The sequence below is a fragment of the Sesamum indicum genome, linkage group LG5 (genome assembly GCF_000512975.1).
Source record: "Sesamum indicum cultivar Zhongzhi No. 13 linkage group LG5, S_indicum_v1.0, whole genome shotgun sequence".
NCBI classification, from domain to species: domain Eukaryota; kingdom Viridiplantae; phylum Streptophyta; class Magnoliopsida; order Lamiales; family Pedaliaceae; genus Sesamum; species Sesamum indicum.
This window is the reverse complement of record NC_026149.1, coordinates 18,710,625-18,724,780: the sequence shown is the minus strand read 5'-3', so window position 1 is coordinate 18,724,780 and position 14,156 is coordinate 18,710,625. Positions and strand designations below refer to the sequence as shown.

The 14,156-nt window shown below is 30.9% G+C and overlaps 1 protein-coding gene across 1 annotated transcript; it reads left to right on the top strand.

The window, feature by feature from the left end:
• Positions 6,933–13,911, top strand: LOC105162940 (omega-6 fatty acid desaturase, chloroplastic). The gene is made up of 10 exons (XM_011081121.2): positions 6,933–7,225; positions 7,359–7,419; positions 8,156–8,394; positions 8,497–8,640; positions 8,967–9,118; positions 10,113–10,235; positions 11,745–11,922; positions 12,619–12,737; positions 13,212–13,326; positions 13,524–13,911. The coding sequence occupies exons 1-10, from the start codon at positions 7,187–7,189 to the stop codon at positions 13,683–13,685; spliced, it is 1,332 nt and encodes a 443-aa protein (XP_011079423.1). The 5' UTR covers positions 6,933–7,186; the 3' UTR covers positions 13,686–13,911.

Genomic DNA, 14,156 nt, shown 5'->3' with positions numbered 1-14,156 from the left:
CTATCGGATTCGTTGTTCAATTGCCACTCCTATCCAGAACCCACTATACACTACACACTTACGTATAGTAAATCCATAGCAACTCAAGTTCAAAACTCTCTACCACAACGATGTTATGCAAATCCTTCAAATTTTAGTACCATATTTTAAGGTAATCCATCGTTAAAAGCCTGATGAGATTACATGCCAACACCCCAAAACAAGCTTTTATCCCTTATACAACAATTTGAAGAAAAGAATCACGGGATAACTCTTTTTTATTTAAATTTAATTTATTTGTCATATTTTTTTAGTCTCGTAATTATTTTTTGCAGACTCGAAATTTGTGTGAACTCAGAGATAATGCATTTATGATGGTCTATGCAATTTCATTCTCTAATTAATTGTCTTTATGTGGTTGCCGTTTATTAACTATGGACAACTCAATAATTCGATATAACAATCATATTGCGTGATTCTCTTTTGATCTTTCTTGAAAGCAAAAATTCTGTTATGCATTCCTATCTCATTATTATTATAAGGGAAAAGTATTATTTTAGTCCGTTAAGTACGTCTAATTTTAATTTTAGTCCAATAATTATGTTCATTTTTATTTAGGTCCAGTAACTTACGAAATTGTTTACTTTTAGTCCCTTGGCATATTTTCAGACAATTTTACCCCTATGAGTGCATATGGATTAAAACTGCCTTTCAAATGTTGCATAGGGGTAAAATTGTCCGAAAATCTGCCAAAGGACTAAAAGTAAGCAATTTCGTAAGTTACTGGACCTAAACAAAAATGGACATAGTTATCGAACTAAAATTAAAATTAGGCATACTTACCGGACTAAAATAATATTTTTCCTTCATTATAATCAATTAATTGGGCAAAGGATAATTATCTTAAAATAATAGTTAAATGTTTTAATTACACTTCAACCCATTTCCAGAAATTTATTGTTTATATCTGACTCCCTTTTGTTAGGATCTGGTCGAAAGATTAGCAAAACAGATTGTATAAATTTTTAATTTTATCTTGTACTTAATATTTTTCATGTAATTATTTGTACTTGTAAAGGGAAAAACGTAATGAGTAACCTCACTCTATATATATATGTATATTATATTTATCTCTTTATAAGTTAAAAATAATATTTAATAAAAATTAAAAATTTATGTAATTAATTTTGCTTACGTCAGTATTTTTCGTTCAAATTTAATGAAAGGAATTAAATATAAAGTGAGAATATTTAAAGATGTATAAATGCAATTTCAATTTTTTTTGAAAAAGTGTAATTTAAGAGGGAGGGGGTGAGTGTGGGAGGTTGTTTTGACATGTTACTGTAGAAAAAGTGGGTAATCCAACTCCAACCAAAGCAGTATCATCATTACATCAAACGTGTGTTGTACGATGAGTTAGTTTGTGTGTTTCCTTCAATGGTACATTTTTCAAACGTTGGAGTAATAATATATACATATATATATATATGTATATGGGGTTTGTGTTGAAATTATGTGGTTCATGTGCCCACCGTCCTATGTGACTGAATTTTCTTGTACATTCCCTATCGGCTCCATTACTTGAGAAGTTGACTTAAAAAAAAGGTGTTTATATAGTTTTGATTCTCAAACAATTAAAGATTGAAATTTTGATTATCAAAGTTTTTTTTTTTTTTTTTGGCATTTTTAGTCTTCCGTTAATAGAATCGTTAAAGTTAACAGAAGCTTCATTTGAAAACAAAAAAAAAAAGAGAAAAGTATTATTTTAGTCCGCTAAGTATGTTTAATTTTAATTTTAATCCGATAATTATATCTATTTTTGTTCAGGTCCAGTAACTTAGAAAATCGCTTACTTTTAGTCCTCTGGCAGATTTTTTGACAATTTTACCCCTATGCAACTTTTTAAAGGAGTTTTAGTCCATATGCACTCATAGGGATAGAATTGTCCGAAAATCTGTCAGAGGACTAAAAATAAGCAATTTCGTAAGTTACTGGACCTAAATAAAAATGGACATAATTATCGGACTAAAATTAAAATTAAGCATACTTAGCGGACTAAAATAATACTTTTCCCCCAAAAAAAAAAACCATTTTTGTTAAGATTATATAAAATTTTGCTGCTTAAATCAGTTTTTTAATTTTTTCTCTCTTGAAATTTGAAAAAAAAAATAAAAAATGGGTGCAGTGAACCAAAACTTGAAAAACACCACAAAATAGAAGGAAATGACTATTTTTCCTTTTCAAATGAAGCTTTCATTAACTTTATCAGTTCAAGGACTAAAAACTCCAAAAGAACAATAACTTAAGGATCAAACATGCAACCTCAAATTGTAGGAGGATCAAAATTGCGTAAGTAACTTTCTTTGAGAACCAAAATTGCAATTATCTCATATAAAAAAGATCATAGCTTGAAAGGTAATTATTTTCTTTTTCCCGTTTTTCTTACCATTTACGTGCTACAAGTAATCTGCTCCTAATCTTGTCCCACATACAATACCGGTTTATACTATCACCCAGTTATTTCATGAAACAAAGTACATACGGCCTTAAAGCTGTTGGCTTCATTTTTGCCAACTAAACAAAATGAATGAAAATTCATATTTTGACTTACTACTAACTTATTGCAGATCAAACACATCTGTTCCGATCAAACTATCCTTATACGTAGTTACATTCATTAATGCACGTCAGGAGGTGCATCTTCACCCTTATAAAAGTAATTTGGTCATGAAAAGATTTATTTAACCTGTAATAGGTCAACAGTAAGTCAATAATAGATAATCATATATGAATTTTCATTATTATTTTTCTTTTAGTAACGTCGGCAAATTCGTTGAATTTTAATTAAAAAAAAAGAATTTTTATTTGTTGAACGCAAATAAATATCAACGATAATAGATTTAATTTTTCAAATATCATAAAAAAGAGAGGTGTAATTAATCCTTAATTTAACTATCAATTTTAATACAAGAAATAGGGAAAAATATTATTTTAGTCCGCTAAGTATGCCTAATTTTAATTTTAGTCCGATAACTATGTCCATTTTTATTTAGGTCCATTAACTTACAAAATTATTTACTTTTAGTCCTTTGGTTGATTTTCGGACAATTTTACCCCTATGAGTGCATATGAACTAAAACTGCCTTTCAAAAATTACATAAGGGGTAAAATTGTCTGAAAATCAGCTAGAGAACTAAAAGTAAGTAATTTCGTAAGCAACTGGACCTATACAAAAATAGACATAGTTATCGAACTAAAATTAAAATTAGGCATACTTAGTGGACTAAAATAATACTTTTCCCCAAGAAATAATATCATAAGTTACTTTCCGTCCACAATAATAAGAAAAAGAAAAAATCAGCTTTTATGAAGTTTTAATGGTATATGTACCAAACTAGTCAAATTAACTACACGAAGTTGACATTCATATTGAAATGTTTTGTCATGTGATGCTACTTCACCGCCCACTTATCTGTTACTGCTAATCAATAATACCAGAAATTTGAATAATAGGTTTTTCGGTAAATTCAATAAACTTCCCTTACATTTGTCATAATTATAAATATTCTCTCGTTACTTGAAAAATTTATAAGTATTTTTTGATGTTTGAAGAAATTATGTAATTTTTGAATGGAGGTATGAAATTATCAATTTTGCCTTACTTAATTTTTTATTTAAAAAAAATTAAAACTTATAAAAGAATCGAATAGGGTGGATGGAAAACATTTTAAAATTATCCACTTAATCAAAAAAAAATCCAGAAAATTTTAAACAATAAACAAGACTATGCTTTAATCAACGACGGCATTTTTGTCAGTTCATCATAAAAAATTGATAAAAACATAATGGATTGAACTAATTGTTAGACAGTTGTTAAAATCAGGGGGTATTAGTAATTTTTCAAACAATAAGGGAGTATTTGTAATTATACGAACCAAAGGGGAGATCGTTGTAATTTACCCTAAGTTTTATTTATATCGACTCAATAGTTTTATTTACTTTAAGTTACAAATGAACAAATTACCCCCTTATAAAAAACCAAATAGCAATTTACCTCCGTATATTTTTTAAAGTACAACAAGTTACCTTCCTATGTTTTTTAAAATGAAGCAATTTACCTCCCTGTATAAGGAGGTAAATTGCTTCATTTTAAAAAGTACAGGGGGATAAATTGCTATAATTTTTTTTTTCATAGAAGGTAATGTGCTCGTTTTCAATATCACATGAGGATAAATTGCTATTCACCCATTTCTAATATGTAATCAACTTATAGAATGTACGGAACATGATGGGGGAATCATAAATCCATCAAACATCACCAAAATCCAACATAATTGCTGGCAAATTTTTAAATGTAAGATATATGCATTAATAGATTATTGAATGCGAGAGTGAAGGGTTTATAAAATTATCTCCAACCATTGATTCAAATCACGAAAAACGGCCAAGAAAATTGAAAAAATTGTAGGAAAAAAGATGTTGGATTCTTCGAAAATTTGATGCAATCAAGCCGATGGGGTGTACTTGTAAGATCCATAGAATTTCAGAAGACCCAGGTTTTAAATCGTGTTTTCAAAAGAACTGGAAAAAGAATTAATATTTTCTGTATTTTTTCATAAAAAAAAATTACATTTATTGATACGGTGGTTATACGAAAATTGCTTAATATTTGGTAGTTGACCATATTATAAAATTGTCGCACAGTAATAAATTATGTGCACTTCTACAATAAGAAACATAAACGATCATGTAATAAGTCATGCCCAACTCGAGATCACGGAATTTCAACTTAACCAGCTAAACTACTCGCGTCGGTCCAAATAATATACAGATTTAGTAACCATATCTTCCAGCTTTAAGGAGTAATATTTATTAGTGAAGTTAACATCTTATTATTATTTTCATGATTTTTTTTTAATGATAATTTGATTTGATCAACACCAATATATATTTAACACATAGGTAATGGTTGTGTATTTGATATTTATTAAATGAGGCATTAAATTATTTAATTGATTTTTTGATATAATTGTATAATTATTTTTTATAAAAAAATAAAAATAAGGATAAATTATATTTTACCATCCGAATTATATTCATTTTTACACGTTGCATCTCAACCTTTCTTTCTTCTTTTGTCAATTTACCAACTCAACTTCGCGAAATTTGCACTTTATCATAAATGACCCTTTTTTTAGTTAACTTTTCCACTTGAAAAGCATTACATACAACGAGTATATGATATTTACGGATAATGTAATGTAATATTTTTCACATATGCACTGCATGTAATATTTTTCCTAAAAAAAATCAACAAGAAAACGACTGTATAGGCAAAGTGCAAATTTTGCAAAGATGAGATAATTATAAGTTGACATAAAAAATAAAATTAGATGATAAAGTGTAAAAATCGACGTAATTCGGATTCTAAAATATAATTTATTCTAAAAATAATATACCAAAAGAAAACTTATGTTATATATCCAAGAAATTAAATTATTTTACAATACAAAAACTATTGACATCTAAAATATTATTATATAATGTTATATAATGTCAAGAATCAAATGTTAAATCAGATGTGATTGATGAAAGATAAAATATAGACTATGAGATGGACCAATAAAAAACCTTCTAATAATAACTCAATATTTTTGTCAATTCAATAAAAACAGACAAAAGAAAATAAATAAGAAAAATGAATATTAAAAATATTTATTTTAGTAGTATAGCAAAAATATTTTAATCATTTATGAACTTTTGATTGAAGTTAAGCTAATTGCGGTTTACAGTCTTTTTTCTATAAAAAAAAAGTTAATCGTTATAACACATTATTTCTGTATGTATATAATTTTTTTATATTTTTAAATATATTATAAATAAAAAGAATAAAATCAACAAATCATAATTAAAAAATAAATAAAAGAAAATCAACTTAAGATATTAATATATTATTGATATAATAAAAGAATTTATATAATGATATTAAAATAACGTGGAGTCGTTTTTTGTAAAAATTACTAATACTAATAATGATAGTTACAATAAATTTTGAAAATTATCGAATTAGAGGTATAATTGTCATATTTAATCGGTCTTTTGAATGGTAAAAATAAGAAAACATTCTATTACTCTGTTTCTACGGAAAATCTGACAAAGTTTATTTAAACCCTTGTAATTTGAGTTCTAATGGTTCAATTCGCATTATTCTTTTGTAAACTAAAACTAAACAAATAGGAGCCATATCATGAAAATATGGTGATTTTTGGAAGAGTATGATTTTTGAGAAAATATTATAGTACGTTCGAATTTGTTCCGGTCTAACCAAGTTGTACTAAAACTTAAATGACTCACTACATGGAGATCCAATTTGTATGATTCTTGTTGGAAATAAAACTAGGCACAAATAAGAATATTTTGAGTGAAAAATGAAGCCTGTAGCGGCTATATTTCTATTTGGAAAGAATTTGTACAGTAAAGCAGAGTTGCTGTAACTTACATTTATAAATGTAACTTACATTTACCCAAAAAAACAGAGTTGCTGTAAAAAATTGTGCGAAAAAAAAGTTAAGAAAAAATCGAGAGATAAATATTTATATTTTATTGTTATTTGTTGAAAGTGTGAATATTAAAATAAATATATTTGAAATATTATTAGAAGCTGGATCAAGTGGAAAAAACGCACACTACCAATTAAAACTGTGTATCAAATTAACTTGACATAAAACAGTATTAACATTGGGTAGCGTCACATAAATTGATAGTACACTAACTTTTGTTTCAAATACTTTTTATATCAAAATTTTCTGCTAATGACTTTCAAACACTTCCAACTTTTGAATATCTTGAAACGTCTTTCCTACTTTTTCTACAATTCCACTTTTCAAACAGCATTGAGGTTTTTGCAAACACCGCCATATAAAAGAAAACAATAAAATTTGGAATGAAGAGTAGTTAGTGGCTGTGAAGATTGGGCGGTTTGGTCCTCAACAATTTGTGTCCACACCAAATGAATCTGTGCACTGTGTGCGAATGAGTATATAAAGGCCCCCTACCCACACCATCCTGAGATTCAGGGCCCATCGTTCTTTGCAATTTTATCTTCAGAAGTGCTCGCTGCCCATTGCTGAGCTGTTGAGGAGAGGGAGTATCTTTTGAAGAAGAAATCGAAAAGGGGTCTCTTGAATTCTAGTTTTTCTGGGCAGCCATGGCCTGTAGAATTGCGCACTCGAGCTTCCTTTTCCTGGTATGAAATCCTCTTTGACTGACTCTAGTCTATCTGTTTGATACACAAGTGTAAGATGCATGGGAGTTGGTGATTGGGTTGTTTTTGATGTGGTTATTTGTTTTGCTTATGGTATGTTTCTTGAATTTGTTAGGGACCCCAGAAAAGGCCGACTGAGGGCAACAGGATTTTCCCCCAGAGTTCAGCTTCATCAGGTAATCGTGGTGTTCTTGCAAGTGTTTCCACTAAATTTAGTTTAATTTGTAAATGTGGGATGAGGGTCTGAAGTATTATGTGGCTTGGTTTCTTTAGTTCCTTAAGTTTGAATGCTAACATGGTTTAGGAGAATGGTTGTTTCCGCCGGTCTGAGAAGCTAAATTTCCACAATTACACATTTATGTAAGTCTGTCATAGGCTGAATTTTGAAGTGAACCAACTGTTATCTAAGTTTCAACTATAAGATAGGATGATATGTGGAATAAGTTGTGGTAACCATGGATTATGTCTCCCTAAATATCAAGCGTATCTTTTGAACTGCTGCATGTGAAAGAGATGACATTGGTACAATCTTGTTAAATTGGAACTGACTCTGTTCACAAGGGTTATGATGATCCTTGGTATGAGGCTTTATGTTATAGAGTTCTGCCTTCCAGGATCAGATGTATTATTGAAATCATAGGGTATCAACGTTAGAAGCCGTGTTTGCATTTTCACATCTGAAGGGTACACGACTCAGGAAGAATGTAGTGTGCAAGTGCTCTTCCAGTATTCAAGAATTTGGAATTTCAGATCATAAGTCTTTTAATGTACATCTGCAATTTTTCCTTGAATAAAACAAAGAATACGAAAGCAATTTGATTGTCTTTTTCAGTAATAAACATCAAATCTGTTGTAATTGCATGACTAAAATCACTTCTTTCTGGATTCTCATTATGAATGATGAACATATAGGTGCATATCTTCTGAAGTGGGAAGGTCTACCTCAAAGAAGAAGCAAACAGAACCAAAGTCTTATATCCTTCAGAAAACACAAAGTTGTGAAAGCTGTGGCAGTCTCTGTGGCACCACCTCCAGCAGACAGTGCAGAACACAGGCAGCAATTATGTCAAGAATATGGTTTTCGGCAGATTGGAGAAACCCTTCCCGATAATGTGACTCTGAGGAACATAATTGATACACTCCCAAAAAAGGTACTTACTGTCTTGTCACTCATATGTACCCAAACCTCTGCCTGCTGCAACAATTTTTCAATCGTCATCCTAATTTTATTCGTATGTATATTCTTATGAAAGGTCTTCGAGATTGATGATGTAAAAGCTTGGAAGTCTGTGTTGGTATCTGTCACTTCCTATGCTTTGGGGATCTTCATGATTGCAAAAGTACCATGGTATTTGCTTCCTCTAGCTTGGGCTTGGACTGGAACTGCAGTTACGGGGGTTAGTTATGCTCTTATATTTTCCGTACTTGTCATAATGCTGGTTAATCAACTGAATGGCCTCTGACATGAGGAAAAAGAAATTTAAGAAGTGTATTTGCAAAAGAGAGGGTCCTGGCTAAAATATACCCACCTCTGCCTAACCAACATATAACAGTTCCTGTTGACGAAATGTTGCATGCTAGAAACATTATAAACTTTTTTGATCTGTTACTTTCTCTCTTCGCTTCTGACTATCATGCAATACTTCCATTTCATTTGAGTTCTTTTTATTCTGATGTATAGTTTGCAAACTGTTTCAGATTCATTTTCCCCCTGTTGGTGCAGTTCTTTGTTATAGGACATGATTGTGCACACAAATCATTTTCGCGGAACAAATTGGTCGAAGACATTGTTGGAACTCTGGCCTTTCTGCCACTGATATACCCGTATGAACCATGGCGATACAAGCACGACAGGCATCATGCAAAAACAAATATGTCAGCATCGTCTCTCTTGACACCTTTGCTTTAATATAACTCTATTCTTGACACCTTTTCATTATATGTAGACCTTGCAATAGCACAGATATATATATATATATATATATATATCACAGTGGCTTGAGTTTTCCAAGCAATTGCTGCCGAAAGTTTGCATCTTGCTTAACATACCAACATTGCACATGTGAAGTTTCTTAAATGTTAATTCTGATAGATAGGCAGGTGAAAACGTGTTCAATAAGAACAATTTTTGTGTTGATGAAGTTTTCACTAAATCCAATGGCAGACAGTGATAGAGACAACTGAACTAGAAGCATCTACCTTTAATATTGTCTTTAAAACTGAGTTGTATTAATTCTGAGTCAAAGAAATACTCAGTCACACTTCTCTCTTATCTGTTCATGTCAATGTCGTGGATATTTTTATGAAAACTTGGAGAAATTAGGGGCTTTCTCATCTTAAGCTAGCCTATGAGCAAATTGGTCTATTTGGTTTATATATGGAAATCAAAAAATAATTGTCCATCAGTTTGATTAGTTTATGATATAATACCGATCTATGAGGAAATGGGAGAAAACATGAAATATGTAGCAAAAAGTTCCCCTTGTAGAATTAACCTACATATCTTTAACTGTCATGTTTGTATGATTATTCTCTCAATATCTTAATGATGGTGTCCAAAGTGTTGTAAACTAGTCTCACAGAGACTGGAGTGGCAATTTTGCATTTGACTGTATCCACAGATACTAGTTTGTAAACTTCACAAACTTGACAGCATTTTACTGGGGTAAACTATAATGTTTAACTTGCTGTGTGCCCTTAAAAACTAATATCTATCATCCACTGTATAGCAGAGATACAGTTGCAACTTGCTGCGTTTGACTGTATGCACGCTGTGTCCAAAAATTGCAGTGAGCTATAATGTTATATACTAATTATGAAATTGTTGTAAACTTGCTGCATCTTACTCAATTTCCCACTCTCATTACAGGTTGGTAGAGGATACAGCATGGCAACCTGTTGACCCAGAGGAATTTGATTCTTCTCCAGTTCTTCGGAAGGCAATTATATACGGATATGGGCCATTCAGACCATGGATGTCTATAGCACACTGGTAATATCATCTGGGGTAATTATTTTAATAATATCCAAAAAAAGAATTACGAAAGTAGTGTTGTTATGAAATTTTTAAGGAAATAGGCAGCACCACATTTTTAATAGCGGCACCGCGATTTCAAATCACGGTGCCTTTTCTTATTGAAAAAAAAACAAAAATTCAGTGGCACCGTGATATCAATTCGCAGTGCCATTTTCTATATAAAAGAGAAAACCTTGGATGTTGTTGTCCTTAAGGGTTGTGCCTATTTCATCTTTAAATTAATAATACACATGGTTTATCAATTAATATGATACAGATGGTTTATCAATTTTGATGGTTAATAATATGGGTAAACACATTAATATTTTTTGAGGTTAGATCAAATTACACAAAAAAACCGTATGTGTTTTATATTAAATTAAAATTACTTTTTCCTATAAAAATATATTCTAATAGTAATAATAATAATTTTTTGCCTCGGTATCGTCACTTCAATTAAGTCACGCGATATAATTGCTGTTAGTTTTAATTTCATTTCTTTTAAAATATAAGTTACGAATAAATTGGCTCTTAAATGTTTTAATTGGTCATTTACCTTCTTATTATATTACGTCGTTTCGAATAATAATTTAATTGTGTATGTATATTATCATCTTTCATTTCTTCTTTTGTTTTTTTTTAAGTAAATTACGAGTTCTATTAAAATTTGGTATAATTATAAATACTTTATGGTTTGAAAATTGTCACCAATACCCCCTGATTTTAACAGCCATATAACAATTAGCTCAATTCATTAGTTTTCGAAACGATGTAATCTAATAAGAAGGTAAATGACCAATTAAAACATTTAGGAGCCAATTTATTCATATTTATATTTTAAAGAAATAAGATTAAAACTGACAGCAATTATATCGCGTTGACTTAATTGAAGTAACGATACCGAGCAAAAAATTATTATTATTATTATTAGAATATATTTTTATAGGAAAAAATAATTTTAATTTAATAATAAAACACAAACGGTATTTGTGTAATTTGATCTAACCTAAAAAATATTAATGTATTTTACCCATATTATAACCATCTAAATTGATTTTTAAATTGATAAACCATTTGAATTATATTAATTTATAAAACATGTGTATTATTAATTTGAAGATGAAATAGACACAATTCTTAGGGACAAAAACATCCAAGTTTTTTTTTCTATATATAGAAAATGGCACCACGAATTGATATCGCGGTGCCACTGAATTTTTGTTTTTTTTTTTTAAGTAAGAAAAGGCACTGCGATTCGAAATCACGGTGCTGCTAATTTCTTTTTAAATAAAAATGGCAGCGCTGCCTATTTCTTTAAAAATTTCATAACAACACTACTATTGTAATTTTTTCTTTTTGATATTATTAAAATAATTACCCCAATCATCTGTGGTTAAGTGATAAATATTATGAGTATGAACTCTATTTCACTGGAGTTCACTATAAAATTGTGTAATGTAATTGACATTATGAAGTGCCTTATAGGTTAATATGTCACTTCGATTTGAAAAAGTTCAGACCTAATGAAGTTAATAGAGTGAAGATAAGCTTGGCTTGTGTGTTTGCTTTCATGGCAATTGGGTGGCCGTTGATAATCTATAAAACTGGCATCATGGGGTGGATCAAATTCTGGTTGATGCCATGGTTAGGTTATCACTTCTGGGTACTGTTTCTTTCTCACCTCCTTGATATTTCTCAATTGCTCTGTTCATTTGGTGACCAGTATAGGGTTTGCTTGTCATGAAAAGTAATGACATACTTTATCATATGCTGCAAGAACTAAACAGGATAATAGTGTGAAATTGATTGGATCAGAAGTTATTGGCTTAACCTTTGGATATGAATTAGCGGAATATTATATTTTCGCGATAAAGATCTCAAGATGTTGCACACCCTTAGTGGGCAATAGACCACACGGCATTCTGTAGCCTGGAAACTACAAAGCATACTTAGACCCCAATGCCAACCACACAATTAGGCATTTCATTTCTGCATATATTTAATTCTTGAATTATAGGAGATTCTACATCCTTACTTTATAACGAGCAGGTCATTTTCATTGTGCTTAATCAAAGATTACTATGGCGTTTTCTGGCCAGGTTTAATGATCCAGCTTTTTATATTTGTGATTGATTTGCCACCAAGCTGCTTTTTCATTTTAAAATATCTTGTCTAAAATATTTTCATTTCCGTTGTTTTCTTGCTGATATCCCTCTGAATCGTTCGAGAATAACTTCTATTTAAAGAGTTTGTGTTCCTCATCTAGACAGAAAGCATACCTCCCTATTCGATATGCCCTCTTATTTGTATGGATCCTTTGCTGACATGCAACTAACATATCGTCTGTTCGAATTTGAAGATGAGTACTTTCACAATGGTCCATCACACAGCACCTCATATACCCTTTAAATCCTCGGAGGAGTGGAATGCTGCTCAAGCCCAACTCAATGGCACTGTCCACTGTGATTATCCCAGTTGGTAATACTTTCATATCTCCCGACACTATAAAAACAAAAAAAGTTTATCAGTTTAGGAGTAAAACCTTTTCTAGACGATATTGTAATCTGTGAATACTTTGTAGTCCCTTTCCCTTTAGCTTTTCATACAAGGCCACTCATCTAACTTCTACAACTTAGTGAGAAAATCATATTCATTCACATGTGTTCTTTACCAAAGATTTCGAGATTTCATCAACTCAATCACCTGCTTATCAATCTGTCACATTCACAAGCAAATTGATAGTCTTATTTGCATACTCATTTTAATACTCATTATATATATATATGACAAGGCATGTCAAGATACAAAACAATTGCTAAATTATGGTGGTGAGCTGTGAGAAAGCCTCCTTCAGTTTATGATTAAGAGTGAAAAGTCATCTAGTGAGATAGGAGTAGTAAACTGTTGAACTTTTTCTGTTGCAAATAATAATCCTGCATGTTTTCTTGACAGGATCGAAGTTCTTTGCCATGATATTAACGTTCACATTCCTCATCATATCTCCCCCAGAATACCAAGTTATAACTTGAGGGCAGCTCATCAATCCCTCCAAGAAAACTGGGGAAAGGTAGTCTCCATTTTGCTTTTCCATTACTCTTATTATCATCATACACCGCTACCCTGTTAGCTCCCTCTCTCCACGGCCCGGCCCCAAAAAATAAATTTGATAAATAAGGGGACATTGATCAATATAGTTTTTGCACAAATTTTTAATTATGTATACTAACGCATTTTCAATATCCCATTTTCCCAATGCTTCAACAGTACATGAATGAGGCTACATGGAACTGGCGTCTGATGAAGACAATTTTGACTGTTTGTCATGTTTACCACAAGGAGCAAAACTACATCGCCTTTGACGAGCTCGCCCCTGAAGATTCTCAACCAATCACATTCCTTAAAAGAGTAATGCCCGATTATGCTTGACTTATTGGAAGCCGTCCACAGCCATTTTTGTCGAGTCTTACTCCTCTACAGCATTTACCGGTCAAGTCAGGTGTGGTAGCATAGGAAAATACATATCAGCTTTCTCATCTCTGAATAATTCTTTTAAGTTGCATGTCTTAATATAGAGTTGCTTCATTAAATGTATCCATGACCTTCAATTTCCAATTCAATTTTCTAATAAAAAAACTCTACTTCTGTCGTAGTATTTTTTTATTGCTGAATTAGAGTGAACTGTTGGGAGCATACATAAGACAAAATGCATAAAGTCTCCCTGTGTTTTAAAAAGTTTGCAAAAAAGACTCTCCTATTGTGATAATTGGCTAAAAGTTCCCTTGTATTTTGTAAAACTTAACTCAATCGCCTCCTCTCAGTTAAATTCAACTTGTATTGTTAATTTTTTAGAAAATAATCTTTATATCCTTACTTAATATATATAATTTCTTATTTTAA